The following is a 22023-nucleotide window of genomic DNA, read 5'->3' as shown; positions in this document are numbered from 1 at the left end:
AGAATGTATCACCACCATAAAAAAAAAGAATGTATCACCAGATAGCTTTGGCTTCAATATCTGGATAGCGTTTCGTCTGTGTGACGAAAAACCACCCACCGTCTTTTCATACTGGATATTTCCTAATGTTGCGCGGAGCTTATTTCCCATGATGGTGGGGTATCTTTTTCATTTTAGCGCTGGAGGTTTCTTTTGATTGGCGGTGTGTTTTCCAAGATTGGCAGGAGGAAAAATTACGTTGGCAGTGTAATCTCATAAGTTGGCAGAATAACAAAATTCATATGGCTGCAACAAACTCTTTTACTATTGACTCGGTAAAAAAAAAAAATAGAGAGAGAGAGAGATTTGAGTAATATACCATATGTTTGAGTCCCCAAAAAAAAGGGACTGAATCTTTTCGTTCAAGGTTACAAGAGGCAGGCGTCGTAGACTCATTGAAATGACCATTTTTATATATGGCACCTTCAGTTATTGAAAACATGGGACGACAATGTATGTGGCTTTATGATGGATGCTATGGTATCTAATATAATTGTGTCTTGAGTACATAATGTTTCATTATTATAAAACATGTCCTATCATTCTGACATTTGTATGTAAAAAAATGGAGGTAAAGGGGATAGTATTATGTGCATTTATGTGGTGCATATCGATTGGATTTTCAAAGGTAGTCTCAGGATGTAATGAGTTGATGTTACAAATATAAGTCAAAGAATCGATGGATGGATGTTATAACAAAAGGCAAAGGTGATTTAAAGAAATGATTGGTGGATTGATGTTACAAAAGTAGCTCAAAGAGATGACGGATGTTTGAAAGGTGGAAAAAAGAAGTGGTAAATGGTTCAAAGGGAGTTCAAAGAAGGCATGACAAAGAAGATTAATTCATCAGAAGCGCCATCAGGTAGGGGTAAAAGGAATGGTTACGATCATATTAATCTTCTTTTTGTAAAGCGTCCGCATGCTTTACCACTGTATCACGCCATTGTGATAATAATTCCAACTGGCTTGCGAATTTCTTCAAGTCAGCCTCAGTTTGGGGAAGCGTTATCTACACGTTCGATGGATTGATTTTAGTAGTAATTAATAAATAATTATAAAAAATCAGTACTTGCATTAGATTCTTCTTTATGTACTTGTTTTTTTCTTCAACTAAAATATCCATACTCAAATTCATATCTACACAACAGTGCGTTACAGCATTGATTAGCATAATATCTATCTATAACAATAGATAACGGAGTTGCATACCATAGTACAGAAGACAATGGACTTTGGCACGATCAAGCTTCTTGGTAAACGCAGCATTCGGGTAAACTACTTTGCGGGCATTGGTAGCCATTTTAATCTCATCGCTGGTTTTCTTAGCCAAAGTACCAACGTGTATACCGCCGGCAAATTCGCTTACAACACTAGCAGCTGAATGATTACGGACGGGTAATTCAAGACCATCCCACTTGATGTTGTCCGTCAAGGTATGTGAAATTTCCATCCTACTTGATTTCAATTCTACATGATTAATATCATTTGGATTTATACTAAGCATTATAATAAAAGAAAAAGGTGTTTAAGGTTAAAAGAATTAACATAATACCATTGAAAGTCCTCTGCATCATTCTTAGGTATGAAGATAGTATTGATTATGTAAACAGTGGTTAAGCAAGCTGCAGTACGTTCCAAACAGTTGGACGACAGAAGAACTTTTCAGGGGGCCTGGATCAAATCAATGCTAGAAGAAAGTTTAATAATGATTAGTAATGTATACATATAACACATGCCTAACTAATAATCCATTTCAAAAAAGCCTAGTAGTTACAAGTGACCAAGAAGTTTTTCCACAATATGATAGTCTTCATGTAGGCAATAGCCAAGTTCAGATGGGGTTACTGGAAAGATGGTTTGATAAGTACGAGCAAAGCAAACAACATAATTAATTTGAAGAAGCAGCTTGTATGAATCGAACCCGGCGGTCTGGGCTACATATGACGAGCATACATGTATGGTGATAAGGTGAGGATCGCTTATAAATTCAGTTGTCTACTGTATCGTCACGCTTCTGGATAAGAGGATATACAACAACTGTACTCGAAAACGTCATGAGACAAGGTGTACGATATGCCCTACTATAGTAGATGCAAAAAAAAAATACTACCGTATTTTGTATAGTGGACAGATTTTACTTCCCTGTCAATTCGCTCTTACTCTCTTACTGAAGGTCCTGGTCTTTTCTGTCGTCGCGCACAGACCATGCAGGTCCAAGTAAGTTGTTCGCAACGAGTGGAAACAGCATTCCGCCAAGAAAGAGACCAAGCATAACAAATGGATCTAGTGGTGTCGTAGTGTTACAGACTTGAATGCTATCCTTGCAGACGATTAGACATTCTTTCGCCCAAAATCAGCAAGGAAAATTGAAACAAGCTGCTCACGCGTTAACTGTGTAGTCATTTTTGAGAATAGTCAGTAAAGAGGAAAGGGCATATAATTAGAAGTAAAGGTTCGCGACTGTATCGCTTAAATGCTTGCAAGCTGTATCCAGTCGCCCGTTTGATCAAGTTCTCGTTGACATTGTGCTGGTTTTCAATGATAATAGGCGGCAAGTTTAGCGCATTGCTTTTTGGTTCAAGCACAACGTCAGATCTTGTCCCATCTGCCCAATCGTTGTTGATGATGATGTAGTTGTTTTTTGTGTTTGTTAGCTGATATGTAGAGGTGCTGGTGATCTCTTTTTGGAATATGATTTGCACTGACATTTAAGTCTGTCTCCGGTCTCAAGAGATGAGAGAGTGGAGCTGACATAGTGCGAAGTGGAACAGACAAGACCGCAACCGCAACCGTAACGGACGATATCCAAGTTGGTGTAATGAAGGACCACTTGGGCCACTATTCCAACTTTCCCGTTCGCCAGCCGAGACTATAAAAGAAGTAGCCATCCTGTTCATAATATTTGGTGGAGTTCTGTGTAAGCTCGCGCATTTTCATGGACAGTTCATAATGATCGATAATAAATATAAATGGTGAATTATGTTTAATCACCAAATCTCACATAAAGTTCACATACAAAAACCAGTGTATGCCCACTTTCAAAACCACTACCAGAATCCGCAAACACCGTATCCAAATAAAAATGAAAAGGAACAAAACGCAAGATTAAATTTAAAACAATGCTCGTAGAAATATCGGCAGCATTTTATTTCGCTCGTAAGACATGGAGTCAAAAGACTTAAGCAGAGTGGAGAGTCTCCAAGAACTGCTTGGAAGCGGCGGTGTTGGCACTCTTCTTCTTCTGAGCAGTGGGCTTGGCGACCTTGCCGGCAGCAGCCTTCTTCTCGGCCTTGCGGAGGACGTTGGCGTAGGGGTTGAGGCGGCCCATGACGGCGGTGTTGCGAAGAGGGTTCTTCTTCTGGGTGAAGGGACGCTTGTTGTTCTTGGCACCAGCGGGGCGGACAACCGACTGGACTTCGTCCGAGTTGATCAAGCGGGTCACATCGGGGTTGGTCATGATGTGAGCGGGCAAGACGTAGTCCTTCTTCAAGGTGGCGGGGGACTCGTAGGTACCGTAGAGCTCATCCAAAAGGGAGAAAGCGCTCTGGGTCCAGACGACGAAACGGCCGACGTGACCACCAGGAGCGAGCTGGAGCAAGTTCAAGCGGCGAACGTTGCAAAGCTCAACACCGGGCAAGTTGCGGAAAGCCTTGACGATACCGTTGTCCTCGTTGTAGATGACAAGGGGACCACGACGCTGACGGTGACGGCGGTTACGGATCTTACCAACACCAGCACGGAGCTTGCGGGAGTTGGAGACCTTGACGATATCGTCGTAGGCGTTCAAAGCCTTCAAGAGGGCAACGGCATCCTTGGTCTTGGTCAAGGTCTGGACGGCATCGCTGACGACAAGAGGGACCTCCTCGATCTGCTCAACGCGGTGACCACGGGCCATGACCAACGAGGGCAAAGCAGAAGCAGCCAAAGCGGAGGCAGTGGCGAAACGCTTCTGGTTCAAGTTGGTCTTGATGTGCCACTTGCGCCAGGTCTTGGTGGGGGCGAACATACGACCGCTACGGCACATGTTACCGAAAGCAGCCTAAATAATTATGGAAGGTAAAAAAAAAATTCTTATTGTTAGGAACCAACGGAATTCTTCAAGATCAAAAATCCACGAGAATCTGGATCTTGTTCTTACCTGACCAGCACGATGAGTGCCAGAACCGTTAACACGGGGAATACGGGCAACAGCACGACCGGTACCCCACGACTCAGCAGAGGTCTGGTGACCAGCCTTCTCGGAGACGGCGTAGGCCTGACGCTTGTTCTTGGCCATGTTGGTGTGGACAAAGTTGACAATGTCAGGACGGATGGGAGCCTTGAAGACGGCGGGCAAGGGGACAGTGGAGGCGGAGCCCTTGCCGGTCTCGGAGTGGACGTTGATAACGGGTCTGGCAGCAGACTATAAAAATACGCATAAGAACGTCAATTAGCTGACATTGGCCCCATTTGAATCTCGCCACACTGCCAAAGTAGTATTAAATCCATCATCCTCCATCATATCCATCCATCCATCCGTTGGACCCATCCATTCAGAAATTAAACGGATCCATCATGATATACGGGTGCGATTCGATGCAATTCCCTCTCCCAATGCTCCATGGATGCAGCTACTCACCATCTTTGAAGAATTAATAAAAGAGGAGGTGAAGAAGTACGCGAGCTGCCACCATTTTTGTTTAAAATTGCTCTCCCCAAACTCCGACGTCAACCTTTTCAGTGGCGTTTTGAAACAATCGCGCCTCTTTTGATAGCAATAGCATCGCTCAAGTTTCGTTTTTCCAACGTAGCAGTCCAAGTCGAATTACATATATCAATCGCGTATGACTTATTCTACTTTTATGATTTAAAACTACCATACTTTTCTACAGGAATACTTGCTTGGCACGAACGACTGATATGGAAGAGACATGTCCGTTCTTAACACTCACTTTCTCCTAAAGAGAAAGAAGCGACAGTCCACTTCTGCCAACCTCTTTGAAGAGCAATTATGCGCTTTCTTGACTAAAAGCAGGTACAGACCACATAATGTCTCCTTTAAAAAACGATGTACATTTACTTTCATCTCAAAGTTTAGTTGCCCGTCAAAGACGGATATCAGCTAAATGATGGTGATCCACCAAAAGATAGCGTTCACAACACATTCTCATTGCAGTGTACGCAAAAAAGGATACATGTGATACTTCTGATAATGGAGCAGAGGCTACTCCAGAAGATGCATTATTTACCATGTCACACAAAAAATAGAAATAATATCTGAGCTAGGACTATCCTGGGAATTTAACAACGTTTAATATGTCTGTACTCTTGGGAAGCACCTCTTTATCTCTCACTTCTTTATTTTACGCGAAAAAACGATGAGTGACAAGGTACATATATAAACTTGCATATAAAACTCGACATTGATAGGCAGTACGATTGTATTACGGGATTCTTTTGGGCATATAATCTTTTTGGGCATATGATTAAATAATCAGCATTACATAGCCTTTTGAAGCCCCTGCATTGTACGGTCTACCACTGGTCGCAGCCGCCAACTTGCTTGACTGGTTACCGTTTGTAGGACATAAGCTTGCCAAAGATGCACGCATGTTCAATCTACGGAATCGCACACTCGTTGAAATGCCTACACTGCTGCCCATTCCGCACAAGCATAAGCATTCCAGCAGTTCGGAATCATCGTCCGAAACGTCACTGACAACACTCAGCAGCGAAACGAGAAGCAAATCGCCTTTTTACTCGTTCTGGGATTATCATCTGGCATATAAGGATCTAAAGACTACCCCCACCAAGGTACATATCGACGCGAAGTGTGTGTCGGGATAAAGCAATGCATACATTACCGCTGACTCAACGTCAATTTGGATTGTAGGTCGCACAATTGTTACTCAAGATTGTCGAGGAACGAAACCCCAAAGGACATTGGTTGCGTACATTCGATGCAAAGCGTGTTTTGGATCAGGCTGCAGCATCCACTGAAAGATACGGCCAAGGAAACCCACTCAGCCAATTGGATGGTGTATTTGTCACAATCAAGGAAGAAATGGATGTCCAAGGCTTTGAGACCAAGGGTGGTTCTGCTTTCATCAATGATGGGAAGCCCGCTGGGTGCGATGCTGAAGTAGTCAAGCGTCTTCGAAAGAGTGGTGCTATTATCCTCGGTCATACTGTTATGCAAGAATTAGGCTGGGAGTAAGTCTTATGCATGATGATAATAACTTTCATTCACGTTGCTTATCAAAACGTTGTATATAGTGTGTTTACTGTAAACCCAAATACCGGCACCCCGTTGAACCCTTACGATTCGGTCAGCTCATGCGGTGGATCCAGTGGTGGAAGCTCAGGCTCCGTAGCATCTGGCTTAGTCCCCATCAGTATTGGAGCAGATGCTGGAGGATCAGTCCGGTAAGTAATAAATACAAAGATCGCTGTTTATAATATTAACAGTTTCTGCATAACAAATCAGGATTCCATCATCCTTCTGTGGTCTGTACGGCCTCAAGACTACCTTCGGTCGTCTCCCTTCTACCGGTGGATGTAAGTTTAGCTCTCATGTTAAATGCGACCATTCGATAAACTTGCTAACTTTCTGACTATCATCCTTTCATCGTCTTCAATTATTAACAACTACTTTTTTTGATATAGTGACTCTTACTCAGACGCTCGATGTCTATGGTCCTATTGTTGCCACAGCAGATGATTTGGCCTTGACATATGCAATTGTTGCCGGCCCAGATGACAAGGATCCAAATTCGTTGTACCAACCGGCTGTGTCACTCAGCGGATACGAGCTCACAGAAAGTCTCGAAGGGCTTACAATTGCGACTGTGCCGCAGTGGGAAGCAAGAATCGGCGAGCCTGACATTTTAACTCATATTCGACGATTCCAAAAGTACTTTGAACAGCTTGGTGCAAAGATTGTGGAGGTGGATCTTCCAGATATCGATCTTATTGGAGCAGGTATGTTGCAATACTATTTCTACATGTTAAAAAGAAATAGAGGAAACGGGTCACGTACACTTTGAAAAATAATTGACGGTAAATCTATCTTTTATAAAAGCACACGCTATCACTATCTGTTCAGAAATGAATACCTTTGCAAGACAGGCAGCAGCAGGCAAATCTACATCGGCGTACACGCCATCGACCCGTGTGATGATGGCTATATCGGAGCAAATCACTGCCGAAGACTACTACAAGGCTCAGCAAGTACGAACACAAGTGATGGACCAGGTTGGCCAGTTGTTTAACAAGGTGGACTTGATTCTGCTGCCCACCACTGCCATTACCGCCCCTGAACTTCCACAGAAAGCATTTGCCTATGGTATGTCGGATACGGTCAAGACGACACACAGCATGGTCTATGTCACAATGGCCAATTTCACTGGACTGCCTGCTGTGACAGTACCAGCAGGATTCTACAACAACAAGCCAGTCGGCTTGCAGCTCTATGGCGAGTGGTGGAACGAAGCATTATTGTTGCGCATGGCCAAGGTGTGCGAAAAGGCACCAGGCATTGAACGGAAACATCCTGAAAAGCAATGGTTTGGCCATGTTTTAGATGATGCTCAAAAGCCATGATACTGTGGCTGCTGTTATTGTTAATGAAACAGTTACAATGGATAAAATTCTTTTATACTATCGTTTTGCGCGCTGTTGCATAAATAAAATTTCGTCGGCATACCACCTTTTTGCTTTCTTTCACTATATCGCCACTTCCCACCCGCTTGACCGCAACTGGCAATTACATATTGCAAATACGTGACAGAATCCGGTTTACGCAATTTCATTAAAACACTTCGCAATAGCAGCAATAAGCAGAAGAATAGGGCGACATCAGGATCGTCATCACTGGAATATCTCTACTTGGACAAGATGGGTATGGTCACAAACGACATACTGGTCATCAGGCTTAGCAAAGTACTGTAGATACAGTACGATGCATCGAATTTGTTTGACCTTGACAACATAACCGACGCCGGGATTGTGTTTTTTTTTGCATCGGAGGCAGCAACAAGAAGTCTAGAGCACTTGAAAATCAAATGGTGTACACGGGCAATTACAGATAACGCTGTAGAGTATCGCATGAAAATAGTGCCCAGAGTAACTAATTCAGCAAGACCCCCCCCCTCTCCTGATGTTGAATTGGTTGTATGACTTATAATTAACCTCTTTCAGGTGCAGTTGTGCTCAGTGGCTGCAAACTCGAAAATATCTATTAATGAGATGGAGTGATTGGAAGCCATTGTATACTTTCAAGTAAAAAAAGTAATTGATGATAATCTATTTGCTTTTATCTCATCACAATCAAAAATATCCACTTTATCTTCATTTTTCTAGGTGGCACTACAGAGTGTTTTTCCTCTTTAATTGGATATATTACATCGAGTATGGAGGAGTACATACTAGCGGTCGGTATTGGTGAATAATAATTACGGATAAGTTGGCAGGTTTTTTTTTTCACATGTGTTGTCCACTGTAACACTACGACAATGCACGGATTGTCTTTAGACCTAATTTGGCAACTGAGCAAAGTGAACGACAAAAAAGATAATACGGCACCAGTATATGGACAACGATTTTAAAAATGTAAACAAAGACTTTTAGAGAAAACGGCCCGTTTCTCGGGGCCATTGGGGTTTCCATTCACTTGAAGCTGAGCACCCCTTCTTTCAGCCTCCAACATTATTTAAACGTGCACCATGTTTGTCGCTCAGGTAAAATACGGTTTCGCGCACTTCATATCATCTTTGAAGCAGAAGCATAGGAAATTTCGACCGAGATCGTCAACCATTCTTTGAGAAAAATATAACTCCCTTGTATGACATAATAACAAATCAAGCATGCTTTATTCTCACACAAATATACATGCATACACGATAAGGCTGCATATGCACCTGAAAAAAACAAAACAAGCACATGCTGTACTACCTACACTATCAACACAAACAGAGCACTCAGTTTTCTTTTTTTAGCCATTTCAAAGTATTGCAGCTCTGTTTACCTGTTTCTGTGCGACAAATTAACCAAGATGCAGCAAAATCAACAGCAGCATGCTATGTACTGTGTGTGATATGATAGTTTGTACATGACAAGGGAAAAGTAATAGATGCACCTTGCAAAAAAGCAAAGGAGAAAAATTAGAATATTTTTTTTACAACAGCTTACACACAAAAAAAGGAAAGGCAACGACACATTGGAGCAAATAAAAAGCAACTTACACTGATGGAGGAGTTAATGTAAAAGGGGAATTGGAGGAAAGTTGTCGTTAACTTTGTACAGCGAGGCCATTGAGGGCGATATGTTTGATATTCGTAAATGATATCATCATAAATCCACCTCGCTTGGCTATACAGCTGCTATGATCATTAATAGCAGCAGCAGCAGTAGTGGTAGTGGAAGAGTCGTTCGTAGCTGTGTGCATCCTCAAGACGTCATCGTACGATGTCTGTAGTAATGGCTCCATACTACCAGGTGGCAATTCGACAAGTTTGCTTATTGTGACAGGTTGCGGTTGTCGTTTAACAAGCTTTGTCTCTTGCTCCAAGCTGGTCATGATGCGTAACCATCGGCGATGACCCACCGTACTATTGTTGACATGATGCTGATGTTGAGCAGCAAACAAGCCGTATTCTTGGATTGGCTCCCATGTGATTGTATATGTCGAGATCATCCAAATAATGCGTTGGTCGTCCATCTGAACCGAATGAAAATGGCGTGGTGGAAGCTGCAGTTGAACGCCGATCACTGCTTTCATGGAGGTGATTCGCCAATAGCATTTTCTCGCGGTAAAACTTGTCAGATGCATGCAGTATTTGAGAACATTGTTGATATTCTCCGATGTCAGCGTTACTTGATGGAGCTCCAATCGTTCAATGGGTGACTGGATCGGTCCGCACAATGTTTCGTCAGAGAGTTCGATATGTGTCAGCGTCAGTCGTCGTAGTGCCCGGCACGTGACGAGCAGCATTGGCAGATTGATCTTTGTGCTGGTAGTGGTCGTGGTGATGCTGGTGCTATCGTTGTTGTTGTTGTTCGTGTTGCAACGCGTGGCGGTGCCTTCGCCTCCGCCGCAAAGTGTCAAGTCACGGAGCTTTTCACAGAGACAAAAGATGGTTAGACGGCGATCGTAGGCTTCGGGTAAGCTCACCGAGAGTTGAAAAACGTCATCGCCCATGTTTGCAATAAATGCATCGAATCGGTCCATGGGTACAGTTTTATCGTTGTCAACCAATGATGACGTTGGCGATGACCAGCGACAGCTGCCAACAATCGACAGATGGTACAATAATGGCGCGTGCTCTTGGATTTGGACAGCCGTGGTGTAGTCGAGGTCAAGTCGGATCAAGTGAGCGCGTCGCAAGTGCGGGAATGCCAAGCGTTGATCGAGCGGTGCTACAGGATTAATCCATGCTGCTTTGTTGGACATGTTTTCCAGATGAAGCTCGATAAGATTGGGGTAACAATGGGCGATATACGACAACCAACCATTTGCAGTGAAGCTCCATCCACCGTTATAAGCAAGCCGCAATGACAGTAGCTTGACAACGACAACCCCTGCGAAAACCGGACGATACACATGACGACGGCTCCTACCATTGTATTGGATACGGCCAGGTCCTTCAGAGTCGAGATGCGTCAAAGCAGGACAACACGCGTGGATGATACCCAGATGGCGAACATCGAGCGTTGGGAGCACGTTTTGCATGACGAGCTGCTTTAGACTTGGCATGGGTGTCAAAACACGACGTAACCAGTCATCAAAATCGCTCCCGTTGGGCGTGTTGTTAAAGATCGACGGCGGGTCCCACGACAGACATGACAGTTTGAGTTGAGACAAGCGATCGCCATGGAATTCCGTCAACGCACACAGGGGCGACTCAAAGTAAATGACATTGCCGGCTGTTTCTTGAATGATCGCCGTGTCTTCGCGGTCCTGAAGATAGTCACTGGGCGACTTTAACGCCAACAATGTCGATAACAACGACGGCCGCCACCACCAGAAATGCAGCGTATCAAGAGACGGGCATCTTTTGCGCATGTCACGCATCCCTTGCGTACTCAACATGCCGTCCTCGAGGACCAGTTCGCGTACGCGGCGACACAGTGACGGGTCTGCGTGTTGAAGGACAGAGCACGCGTTGGCATCGCTACTGATCTCGGTCGATCGGTACAGACATGGTAGAAAGACAAAGTACCATGTCCGGCACACGATTAGACAGTAGTAAATGTCGCGTCGCGGCAAATGCAATGCTATGCGTTCCAAGATCTCGAGAGGCAGCATTAGCAAGTACGCGAAGAAAGAAACCTGGGCAACAGACTATTTTTTCTTTTCCATGCTAGTCCATTCTATTGTTTTATAGCTATGCATTGAATGGAGATCAAAGCAGTAAATTAAAAAGTTACCATAAAAGTCAAGTCTTGTTATAAATGCATTGTTGATGTTTTTACACTAAGACAAAGCGGGCTATTCTACGTGCAATGAGAGAGAGATTTTGCGCGGAGGGGGGGGAGATTAAAAAAGACATAGCCAAGGATTTGGGTAGTAATAAAACTGTACATGAAGTGTGTGCAAGAGAGAGAGAGAGGGAAAAGTGCAAAATGATTGTTGTTGTTAATTACATAAAAGAGATAAAAGAATTTAATGGAAACGCAAGTAAAAGTTGACAATCAACGCGCCCACCAAGAGCGTGCAGAGCACAGCAGGGCCCCACAGGTCGTCGTATCGGCCATCGACGCGGCGATTGATCATCCATGCGCGCTTCTCGAAGCGATACAGCGCATAAATGGCGACAACGGCAGCAAGACCAATGAAGATACCGCCCACGATACGTGCTGAATTGTCACCGAAATTGAGCAAGCTCAGCGCAACGGTCAGGAGCAAAGCACAAAACTGCAGCCAAGAAATGAACGTACGCTCGTTGGCAAAAAAGACCTTGGGCTCCACACGAACCTTGACCTTTTGACGCTTATTACTCTCGCCTTCTTCTATCATGTTGTTCCAGTTCAAGAACGCCATCGGACCGCTCTTCTTTTTGTTGTTGTTGCCGCTGGCCCTATTCACCGACGACGATGATTGACTTTGAACCATGACCGGTGTACCGAGTGCAGTGGTATTGCCAGGCTTCATATCGACGGTCAAATGCTGTTGCTGGGTGTTCTGTACAGGTTTCCAGGATTCAGGAGTTTCGCTGTCGTCATCGATTAATCTGCGCCGCTCAGGGGTTCTTGATTTCGTCAGCGTTTCACTCGACGACAATGCACCAGGCGATCCTTCTCGGCTGTTGGGCGTCGCATCCTCTAGCGTAATGCCTGGCTGGCCGCTTCGCATCACTGCGTCTTGGTTGGCTCGCTCTTTTTCTTCGATCATGGCGCGTCTGTAGCGACCATCAATCAAAGGCTTGAAGCTTTTTGAGCGTGTCAGACCAATGTTTTCTGCTCGTGGTTTTCGAATGTCTTGATTCATTTCACTCAGCCACCATGGCAAAAGGGCAAGGCGTTCGCGATAAAAGTGACATGCTGAGGGGGAAAAAAAAAACAAATACAAACACAAAAAGTTAGAGTCCATTCGCCCCGTCAATAAGAAAAGCAAAACAAAGAAAAACTCACCTCCATGAAGATACTTTGAAAAGCGTGGCACTTCATGAACCAAATGACTCTCAATGAGCGACGAGAGCCATGCAGGTGGTTCCTGACCCAAGTGGGTCTGGAGCTTGGTTTCCAAAACAGCATATGGAAAGCGCAAGATCTCAGAGTCGGGGAGATACGAGAAAGGATAGTCGATCCTGACGTCTGGACGGCGCCAATTGTCCTTGGGACGTCTAGAGGTGCTGTCCAAGTGGTCTTCGCGGATAAAGGTGAGGTTGGTGTCGAGCGAGATACGCAGCTTCTGGTCGTCGGGCAGTTGAAACGCAGTGCGGTTGTAAAAGGCACGCAAGGTGGGACGCAGCTCTTTTTCACGCACCGACGTCTGTACGCCACTGGCGATAAAATGGACATTGTCGACTGTGGGCTCATCGACCTTTTTCGCTCGCAGGTCGTTGGCGATTTGGTCAGCAGAGTAGTCGCCCCGGAGGAAAGGATTCACGTCGGGCTCGCTCAGGCGGAAACGATCTTTTACGGATGCGCCCTGTAGCCATGATGCATGGTGTGTTTTTCGTTCGACAAATACACTTTTGGTGTCATACGGGCCATACCTAATGCAGGAGACCAAGCGTAAAGGCGGATTGGGGGTTGGGGGAGGAGCACAAAGTAAGATTTTTTTTGTTTGTTACTACTTGGCTGTTGTTGTTGTTGTTGTTGGCTGCGTTTAACTATGACTAGATTTTTATACTACTACTACTACTACTACTACTACTACTACGGATATAGACTGTATTACGTTACCATCTCAGGCGGATAGCCTCGGCGCCCTCATCGCGTTGAAGCCGGCCAGCGTACAGGTCAAAATTGTCATTGTCCATGTACACGGACGAGATGGCGGAATCCTCGACCTCCCACTTTTTGTCACGGTTAAAGATAAGCACAGGCAGATGCAGCATGATGATGGCCTTGACCTCGGTGACGTTGTCAGGATGGATCCAGTATTTGGCGGTAGCACGCTCAAAAGCATTTTGATCGCCGTCGGCATTAATGCCCGTCTTGTTGTCCGACGACGACGCCTGGCGGTTGCCACGGCTACGGCACAAAGCGTGTAGTGCTGAAATATAGACAATGGAGACATCGAACCGTTGGTTATCCAGCGGCTTGTCGCGCAATTTCTGCACGAACGCCTGCTTGAGATCCAGGCCGGTCCACCGGTCGTGCTTTTTCAGCATCTTTTGGATCGCCATATAATTCACGCGTGTGAACTTGGACAGGTCATTGACATCAAACAGGATTTCGGTCAGGGCCTCGTCCATGATCTTGTAACTCGCATCGGTCTGCATTGTGGGATTGTTGTGCAAGGTGTGGATGGTGCGTTCGCAGTACAGGATACGGGCGTCGATTTCAGAAAGCTTGGCATTGATAAAGTCGTACACTTTGGTCAGCTCGTTGTCGAGTAGATGGACAAAGTCGGCTTCGTCTTGCTGCGTCCATCCATGATCAAGCTGGCGACTCTTGAGCTCCTGCTTGAGAACATCGTAGGCGACATAGGACAAGCGCCATGGAGGGAAGATGTTCTCCTGTAACTCGAGTCCGTATTTCATTCGATTTGGTGGGGGAATTAGCAATTGAAGCAGGAAGGAGCAAAAGTTGAGGAAGAGCAAAAGAAAGATGCGGTATTATTATATCTTGGAGAGAAAAGTGAGAAAAAAGGGGAACTGGGACTCAGTGGGGGGCGGTGGGGTTGAGAGGGGGAAAGGCGGGCTAGTAGTTTATTGGAGTAGTTAGCAAGGCAAACAACAAACAACAGCGGCCTTGCTTACTATGGCGTGTGGCTCGCTCTGTGTGTGTCTCTCTCTCTCTTTGTAGTATCAACATCATCATCAAAAGTAAACATACAACGCACGGCGACAATCTAGGCTTACTGCATGTGTCGTCTTGGATGTAAAAGTTATTTACTTGCCTGGACTCGCATTTGAAAGCACACAAAAAGAGTGCTTTGGTGACAGCTTTATTTAGTTCCCTCACTTCCATCGTAATGCTATTTGGCCGAGACAACTTGGCAGCTAGCCCTATTTTGGCACGGTGCATGTTTGTTCTCTTTCTCTCCCTCACTTATGGTTTTGTATATAACAAATGGCGTGTATATTACACAGAGATATATATATATATATAAATCAGTCACTCTGTGTATAATAGCAATATAAGTATTACATATGTACACCAGCTATAATTTGGCGGCGGTTCATATGACGCAGGGGGGGGCGGAGGGGCAGGTTTCCTTTCATGCAAAAATTCTGAATTGTGTCGTATTTGAGTGAACCCAAACGAGAGGGCACACTACCTCACGGGTGAGCCAATCAACCCGTGTTGCCCGGGTGTCACGTTGGATTCCTTAATTGGGGTGAGATTGAGTGAGGTAGTTGCTTTTGTGGGTATTAATAGTTCGAATAGTGCATTATTTGCCCGAAAAGTACATTGCTGCCAACCCCTTCTTGTTTCTGGTTTCTTCTTCTTGTCCCTTTTGGTTTTTGTTTTGCTTGCTGCGCTGTTGTACTACCCACCCACTCCCGGTTCAGCCTCTCCGCAATCACCGTTGGGGTCCGACATGGCGCAAAACTCGTAGAACTTGATGTGCCGTCGTCGTCGTCCAAGGTGTGCTACGTATGCTACTTTTAGTTCCGCTACTACTACTACTACTACTACCTATATACACCGTGTCAAAAGAAAACAGTCCCACTCCCTTTCAGCCTTTTCAGTAGTGAGCCGTAAGCCTCAAATCTCTACAAGGACCGTGGTGCTGTCAGTTTGGATGAGAATACAACAGATATGCTACATACACAGTGGCATTCAATGTGTGATACATACACCTTTCTCAGATCGTCAAAACATATACAACACAACCTGTTGTTATTCTTGAGTATCTCAATGTTCTATTGTTGCTGTTAGTTATTTACTATGTATGAACTTGCTGTAATGATTACGGATTGGATTTAACTCTATTTTCAGGGACATTAGCTGCATGCAAACTGATGCGATCACGCTCTCCTTTTTTCTCTCTCTCTTTATATTCCCGCATATGTATGGCTGCGCATTTGTTATTCTTCGATGGAGCCCAAGAACACTTGTGTGTACAATTCATGCTGCTCTGCTTATTCCTGAATTAGGGTATCTATCCGTTTCTTAAGTGACGATGATGATGATGATGCATCGAATGTTGCGGATATGTACATTTGAAGGGAATTTTGGTTTTGACTATAGTACTAGTTACTATATAAATCGATTCTATAACGCTATTGAATGACTATGATCAATAAATGTTGTGTCCCGCTACTACATACTATAGCTACTACTGCTACTACTCTATGATGTAATCAAGTATATATACAAACAACAATGGAAAAGAGATTTATTGATTAGCAGCAGGAGCAGGAGCAGCAGCGTGATAAGGTGATGATCCAGGTGCGGTAGGCTGATTAAATCTAAGACTAAAGTTGACAATGATGGCAACGACGAGTAAAATACACAAAGCGGCAGGACCGTACAGATCATCGTAGCGTGTGTTGCTTCTTGTTCGAATCTGATGTGCGCGGTGTTGGTAGCGCCAGAGTGCATACACTGCCAAGAGTGCAGCAATGATGAGAAAGAACCCGCCACACACTTGTGAGACATGGTCACCAAAGTTGATGAGGCTGAGGGAAATCGTGAGGATCAGCGCGCAAAATTGAAGCCAAGAAATAAATGTGCGTTCGTTAGCAAAAAATGTTTTCGGCTCTACGCGAACCTTGACGCTAGGTAGTGCTGGCTTGTTGTTGTTGTTGTTGCTGCTGCTCCGCAGCTTGTTGTTGCCAAACCGGCGACAACGCCGTGGGAGCCACCTTTTAAAAAATCTGTTGCTCTTTTTCCGCTTTGTTTCATCGACTGTACTAGGTGATTGTGTATCAAGAGTCCCTGATGGTGTGGGTGGTAATAATGATGTCGGTGTCTTCTTTTCGCATGTTGCTGGTAAAGGTTTAAGCAGAGAGGGTGCCATGCCGGAATCTCTCTTTATTGTTGAATCCAGCATCGTCGTCGTCGTCGTCGTTGAATCAGGGGGGATTTCGATAGCCACGAGTCCGCCATCCAACAAAGGTCGCAGACTGACCGTTCTTGACAAGCCAAACTGGTCAGTGCGTGGCTTGCGGATATCGATGCGCAGCTCACTAAATCAATAAAAAAAAAGTCAGCCATCATTTCTTTCAAAATAATCATGCAGGCAAAAAAAAAGAAAACACACACACACACCTGAGCCACCATGGAAGCAGGGGAAGATTTTGGTAAGCGAGTTGAGAGGCACCATGCAAAAATTTCGAAAAGCGCGGGACAGGATGGACCAAATGACTGTTGGTAAGTCGGGTAAGCCATTCAGGCGCCTGCTGGCCCAGATGCGTCTGGATCTTGGTTTCCAGGACGGCATAAGGGAAGCGGTGCACGTCAGTTGGGTCGGCCAGATGATAGAACGGATAAGCGATGCCGACGTCGGGACGTCGCCAGCAAGGGGTCCTGTTCTTGTTGTCTTTTGTTCTTTCACGGATAAATGTCAGATCGGTGTCAAGACTCACGCGAAGTCGTGGGTCACCTGGCCTTTGGAACGCCAGTCGATGATAAAAGCAGCGCAGGGTTGGCTTGAGTTTCCTCTTCCGGATGGATTCGTAGACACTTGTGGCGGTGGACTTTGCTTTTTCGGCTACGGACTTTTTCTTTTTTTGTGACAAGACATTGTCTGCTACCATTTCGGGCGTGTATCGGCCTGCCAAGTAGTCGTCAACGTGGCTTGCGTCGAGTCGGAAGCGCTCCTTGATGGACTTTTGGCCATCGAGCCACGGCGCATGATGCGTCTTGCGTTCCACATAGATATCTTGCGTCGTCTCAGCCCCGTACCTGAACGGAATGATTTTATTTTTTTTATATGAACATTAGCACATCCTCCCCCCACCCCGACTTTGTCATCTCTCTATCGCAAACATGGATAGTTTACCAGCGCAACCGGATCGCTTCGGCACCCTCGTCACGCTGCAGTCGCTCCGTGTAGAGATCATGCTGTCGATTATCCATGTACACGCTCGATATGGCCGTTTCTGATTCCTCATAAGGATGATCGGCATTGTACCGCAACACCGGCAAATGAAACAACAACAATGCCTTGACTTCAGTGACATTTTCAGGGTGCACCCAATACTTTTCTGTCGCCCTTTCAAAATCACCCACATCGCTATTGTTGTCACTGTTATCCGCATGAGCGCGTTCTTCTTCTTCTTCTTCTTCTTCTTGCAGAGTAGTGGACCTGCTGCAAAGCCGACACAGATCACGTAGCTGGGATATTCTGACCAGCAAGTCGTCGAATCGCTGATTATCCACGCCTCGCTGTTGAAACTGCGGAATCATGTGTGATCGCAGATTGAGCTGCGTCCACTTGTCGTGTTTCTTTAGGATCTTTTGAAAGCCAGTGTAGTTGAGTCGGATGAATTTGCTGAGGTCGTTGGTATCGTACAGGGTTTCTATCAATGCTTGCTGCAACGATGCTATATTTTGCTCGTTGCTTAAAGTGTTTGTGTCTGTTCGTTGAGACGGGGGTGGCGAATTGCGTGCGATCGTTTGCAGGGTTTGTTCGCCATAGTTGATGCGTGATTCGAGCTCGTGGCGTTTGCGTGAGAGAAAGGCATCGACCTTGTTGAGCTCAGCTGTCACCGTTTGTGAGAACCATGCTTCATCTTGGTCGTTCCAAGTGTGATCTAATTGACGCGACTTGAGCTGGAGCTTAAGCATGTCGTACTGGATGTATTCTGATCGCCATGGTGGGAATATGCTTGCGGCTAAATGTGCACCAAATTTCATGGTTCTACTACTACTTTTCAAGAAAAAGGAAAAACCAATGTCTCTATGTGAAGAGCAGAGAGAGAGAAAAGGAAGAAGGGGAGAGTTAGGACAGGAAGATATGTATTAAAGAGAGAGAGAGTAAAAGGGAGAAGAAATATACAAGAGGAGAAATGGTCGGCTTGCTCATATCATCATCATAGCTAGTCTACATTGTCATCGTCACTAGACATCAAATAGGTACAATTATACAACGCTTTTCATTTCTATCGTCTAGCTTGCCTACAATGTCTGTCTTTTTCTCTGAGTGTGCTCTCCTGCATATTTCACAGCACCCCCCCTCGAATTTCGAAAAGAGCAAAGGGTCCCATTCAAAGGGTGAGTTCTTGTCCACGCCTTGACGGTTCCGTTCTTGATTGGCTCCGTTTACGCTGCAGGGTTCGCAAAGAGATACTATACTACACTGACACGAACACTGCAACTTGCGATAATTTCATGCTGTTGATCCTCTTGATTGTGCGCTATAATGTGTCGGTCGATCCGTCGTGTGTTTGCAGTGACACTTACTACTATTTACTAGATGGTATATATATATGTACTACCTAATAGCTGGGTTACACCAGCGAGCGCGGACAAAGGTTAGAGAAAAAGAGAGAATAAAAAGGAGAACAGTTTTCGTTAGAGTTTCCATTGGCATGTTGGCATGTTGGCTATTGCTGCTGCTGTTGCACCCATTGCAAAAAGTGATGGAAAAAGACAAAGTATGCGTGTCATGCACTCTCCCAAAAGTGTAGAATAATAAAAAGATTGAGTTGTGATCTCTCTCACTCTCTCTCGTGGGGAGGGGGGGCGCTCAGTCTAGTATATAAATGGTTATCCCGGCTGCACGTTGCTTTCTACATTACTATATATATATATGCTGCTTTTTAATGATAATGTTTTGAGACTATGAAAGGGGTCCTCTTTGAAAAGATGATTAGCGACAGAGAGAGCAAAAACAAGGCAAATGCATGAGGAAGAAGAAGAATAATGGGATGCGTTCTTTGTTCTAAGATGAAGGTGGTGGTGGTGGTGTTATAGTGGATTGTTGGGTGATGGCGGGAAGCCGAAGATAAAAGTTAACGATCAATGCAGTCACCAGACAGATGCATAGGATGGTGGGTCCATACAAGTCATCATAGCGCGTAATGAATCGGCCTGTACGTAATTGATACGCTCTGAACTGGTACCGTCCAAGTGCATAACTATAATAGGGGAGCTTTTAAGTCTCTTTTGTTTGTTTTTCTCTCTCCCACCCCACCCCAAACCCACTACACACTACTTACAAGCATAAAACTGACGCCATAATGATGAACACTGCACCAATGACACGCGATATATGGTCTCCATGGTTCAGCAAGTTGAGTGCCACCGTCAACAGTAAAGCACAGAACTGTAGCCAGGAGATAAACGTGCGTTCGTTTGCAAAAAACGTCTTTGGCTCTGTGCGCTTCATCATGCGTTGCGATATTGGACGTGGTAGTTGTTGTTGCTGTTGTGATGATGGTGTCTCCTTGTTGCTGATGAACTTTTTGCCGCTGTCGACCAGTTTGGGATAGAATCGTGACAATAGGTCTCCATTGCCTCCCTTTTTGTCATCATCCTTGGCTCTACCCGTCGCTGCCATCATCAATGACTTTTTACGTGTGGTAGTAGTAGCAGCAGCAGCACCTTTCTTTGCATCACCCATAAGATTGATGGACACGTGTTGTGGTTGCGCGGCAGCGGAGGATGGTTGGAAAAGTGAACGACGATGATGGCCATTGACCAGCGGCTGCAGACTCAATGAGCGGGACAAGCCTACACCAAAGACCGGCGGCTTGCGAATGTCCTTGTCCAGTTCTTCCAACCACCACGGTAACACGGGTACCTGATCTCGAAACATGTGTGAGGCTCCATGCAGATACTTTGAGAAACGCGGCACCTCGTACACCAAATGGGAAGAGAGGAGCGCTTGTAGCCAGGCCGGCACCTTTTGTCCCAGATGCGTCTGGATCTTGGTCTCAAGCACCGCATACGGGAAATGATGAATGTCGCGTGGATGGACGTGGTGGAAAGGATGGTCGATTTTGACGTCCGTGCGATGCCACTTGTTGTGGGGTCGTCGCACCTTGCCGTCGAGTTGGTCTTCCCGGATAAATGTCAAGTTGCAGTCGAGCGAAATCCGTAAGCGTTGGTCGTTGGGTCGTTGGAATGCTGTACGGTTATAGTAGACGCGACACATGGGCTCTAGATGACGCTCACGGAATGATTTTTCGACGCCCTTGGCCACAAAATGCTGATGCTGGAGGGTGTCTTCATCATTAGGGTTGTTCTTGGTTTTATTATTATTGCGTGCACGCATATCCGCAACAATCGCATCCGCCGTGTAGCTGCCTTGGACAAACGCATCCACCTCCTTTTCATTCAGCATGAACCGATCCTTGACCGAGTTGCCATCCAACCACTCTGCATGATGCGTCTTGCGTTCGACATAGATACTGTCGGTCTCTTGTCCATACCAACGAAACCGAATGGCCTCTGCGCCTTTTGTCCGTTCCAATCGTTCGGTGTACAGGTCAAAGTTGGAATTATCGAAATAGACAGATGAAATCGCTGCATCTTTGGCCTCGTACTGCTTTTCCTTGTTGTAGATATGGACAGGCAAATGAAACAGGATGATGGATTTGACTTCGGTGACATTATCCGGATGCACCCAATACTTTGTCGTTGCGCGTTCAAAGGCCGTTTGATCGTTATAGAGGGTTGTCGGTGACGACGACGATCGTGGTGGTGGTAATGGTCCTGCTATTCCTTCTTCACACGTTACGTTTGCATACGAGATGCGAACAACAACTTGATCCAACTGGTGCGCCATGTCCGTCTCGATAGGCCATTTCTTTTGGAGGGTTTGGTGATAGTGTTGCGTCAAGTTGCTTAAATGGGTCCAGCGGTCGTGTTTTTTCGCCATCTTTATAAATCCTTGACAGTTGAGTCGATGGAATCGGGCCAAGTCATTGACTTGAAATAGAATCTCGGCAAGTTGATCCGCAAGACCGCCACCGTCGTCGTGGTCGGCGGCGGCGGCGGGTGCAGTGCTCGTACTGCTGAGAGCCTTTTCACAGGCACTCACTCGACGCTTAATGTCGGTAAGTTTGGCATCCACAAACCGGTAGACTTTGGCAAGCTCTTGCTCGTAACGCGTGACAAAGTCGCGTTCGTCGCGTTCGGTCCATCCGTTGTTATTGTTGTTCAGCTGGCGCTGCTTTAATTCGTGCTTCAACTCGTTGTAGTTCATGTAAGCATGTCGCCACGGTGCATGAATTTTGCCCTGCAATTCAGCGCCGAACTTCATTGGTCCTCTTTTCGGTAGGCTTCACTCTTTTTTTTTTTTTGTGTGTGTGTGTGTATATAAATTTCCTATGGTTTTTTCGGTTCTCTATGCGGTCCTCAAGTTGCGTGGATGGGGGCTCGGGAAAGGTAAAGTGTTAACCTCTTCTCAACTCGAGCTTTTCGTCTTTATGTTTT

At 45.4% G+C, this 22023-nt stretch overlaps 8 protein-coding genes across 8 annotated transcripts; 2 read left to right on the top strand and 6 right to left on the bottom strand.

Annotated features, from left to right (window-relative positions):
* Positions 1–931: 931 nt before the first annotated feature.
* On the bottom strand, positions 932–1489 carry BDB00DRAFT_872454 (uncharacterized protein; the record flags this gene model as incomplete). The annotated part of the gene is made up of 3 exons (XM_053126955.1): positions 932–1048; positions 1151–1176; positions 1249–1489. The coding sequence occupies 3 exons, from the start codon at positions 1487–1489 to the stop codon at positions 932–934; spliced, it is 384 nt and encodes a 127-aa protein (XP_052979613.1).
* Positions 1490–3158: 1669 nt separating this feature from the next.
* BDB00DRAFT_957157 (ribosomal protein L4 domain-containing protein) lies at positions 3159–4671 on the bottom strand. The gene is made up of 3 exons (XM_053129666.1): positions 4658–4671; positions 4178–4441; positions 3159–4078 (listed from the first exon to the last, which is right to left on the bottom strand). The coding sequence occupies exons 1-3, from the start codon at positions 4658–4660 to the stop codon at positions 3218–3220; spliced, it is 1128 nt and encodes a 375-aa protein (XP_052979612.1). The 5' UTR covers positions 4661–4671; the 3' UTR covers positions 3159–3217.
* An 858-nt stretch (positions 4672–5529) lies between these two features.
* Positions 5530–7064, top strand: BDB00DRAFT_763886 (amidase signature domain-containing protein; the record flags this gene model as incomplete). The annotated part of the gene is made up of 5 exons (XM_053119427.1): positions 5530–5832; positions 5912–6231; positions 6295–6444; positions 6506–6576; positions 6685–7064. Coding segments are annotated over 5 exons (1224 nt in total), but the record flags the coding sequence as incomplete, so codon positions are not given.
* On the top strand, positions 6830–7727 carry BDB00DRAFT_376411 (amidase signature domain-containing protein). Its single transcript, XM_053117133.1, has 2 exons — positions 6830–6999; positions 7100–7727. The coding sequence occupies exon 2, from the start codon at positions 7126–7128 to the stop codon at positions 7618–7620; it is 495 nt and encodes a 164-aa protein (XP_052979610.1). The 5' UTR covers positions 6830–6999; positions 7100–7125; the 3' UTR covers positions 7621–7727.
* A 1314-nt stretch (positions 7728–9041) lies between these two features.
* On the bottom strand, positions 9042–10080 carry BDB00DRAFT_376407 (uncharacterized protein). Its single transcript, XM_053117132.1, has 2 exons — positions 9261–10080; positions 9042–9102 (listed from the first exon to the last, which is right to left on the bottom strand). The coding sequence occupies exon 1, from the start codon at positions 10007–10009 to the stop codon at positions 9308–9310; it is 702 nt and encodes a 233-aa protein (XP_052979609.1). The 5' UTR covers positions 10010–10080; the 3' UTR covers positions 9042–9102; positions 9261–9307.
* Positions 10081–11433: 1353 nt separating this feature from the next.
* BDB00DRAFT_975805 (VTC domain-containing protein) lies at positions 11434–14363 on the bottom strand. The gene is made up of 3 exons (XM_053129916.1): positions 13426–14363; positions 12649–13235; positions 11434–12558 (listed from the first exon to the last, which is right to left on the bottom strand). Exons 1-3 carry the CDS (start codon positions 14226–14228, stop codon positions 11681–11683), a joined length of 2268 nt encoding a protein of 755 aa, XP_052979608.1. The 5' UTR covers positions 14229–14363; the 3' UTR covers positions 11434–11680.
* Positions 14364–16033: 1670 nt separating this feature from the next.
* BDB00DRAFT_872449 (VTC domain-containing protein) lies at positions 16034–18498 on the bottom strand (the record flags this gene model as incomplete). Its single annotated transcript, XM_053126954.1, has 3 exons — positions 16034–16826; positions 16909–17544; positions 17642–18498. 3 exons carry the CDS (start codon positions 18496–18498, stop codon positions 16034–16036), a joined length of 2286 nt encoding a protein of 761 aa, XP_052979607.1.
* Positions 18499–19386: 888 nt separating this feature from the next.
* BDB00DRAFT_823607 (VTC domain-containing protein) lies at positions 19387–21749 on the bottom strand. The gene is made up of 2 exons (XM_053123556.1): positions 19803–21749; positions 19387–19721 (listed from the first exon to the last, which is right to left on the bottom strand). The coding sequence occupies exons 1-2, from the start codon at positions 21464–21466 to the stop codon at positions 19526–19528; spliced, it is 1860 nt and encodes a 619-aa protein (XP_052979606.1). The 5' UTR covers positions 21467–21749; the 3' UTR covers positions 19387–19525.
* Between the last annotated feature and the right edge of the window lie 274 nt (positions 21750–22023).

The sequence above is a fragment of the Zychaea mexicana genome, assembly GCF_025766255.1.
Source record: "Zychaea mexicana strain RSA 1403 chromosome Unknown BDB00scaffold_37, whole genome shotgun sequence".
Classification (NCBI taxonomy): domain Eukaryota; kingdom Fungi; phylum Mucoromycota; class Mucoromycetes; order Mucorales; family Lichtheimiaceae; genus Zychaea; species Zychaea mexicana.
The sequence above is the reverse complement of the archived record's forward strand: the minus strand, read 5'-3'. Positions and strand labels throughout refer to the sequence as shown.

Excerpts from the sequence above, each read along its gene's own strand:
- BDB00DRAFT_823607 (XM_053123556.1), bottom strand. The coding sequence starts at position 21,466 with ATGGCGAAAAAACACGACCGCTGGACCCATTTAAGCAACTTGACGCAA. Across the intron at positions 19,722-19,802 it reads ATGGCGTCAGTTTTATGCTT|TTATGCACTTGGACGGTACC; the intron begins GTAAGTAGTGTG and ends CCCCTATTATAG.
- BDB00DRAFT_376407 (XM_053117132.1), bottom strand. The coding sequence starts at position 10,009 with ATGCTGCTCGTCACGTGCCGGGCACTACGACGACTGACGCTGACACAT.
- BDB00DRAFT_975805 (XM_053129916.1), bottom strand. The coding sequence starts at position 14,228 with ATGAAATACGGACTCGAGTTACAGGAGAACATCTTCCCTCCATGGCGC. Across the intron at positions 13,236-13,425 it reads GAGGCTATCCGCCTGAGATG|GTATGGCCCGTATGACACCA; the intron begins GTAACGTAATAC and ends CTCCTGCATTAG. Across the intron at positions 12,559-12,648 it reads TTCAAAGTATCTTCATGGAG|CATGTCACTTTTATCGCGAA; the intron begins GTGAGTTTTTCT and ends TTTCCCCCTCAG.
- BDB00DRAFT_376411 (XM_053117133.1), top strand. The coding sequence starts at position 7,126 with ATGAATACCTTTGCAAGACAGGCAGCAGCAGGCAAATCTACATCGGCG.
- BDB00DRAFT_957157 (XM_053129666.1), bottom strand. Across the intron at positions 4,079-4,177 it reads GCACTCATCGTGCTGGTCAG|GCTGCTTTCGGTAACATGTG; the intron begins GTAAGAACAAGA and ends ATAATTATTTAG.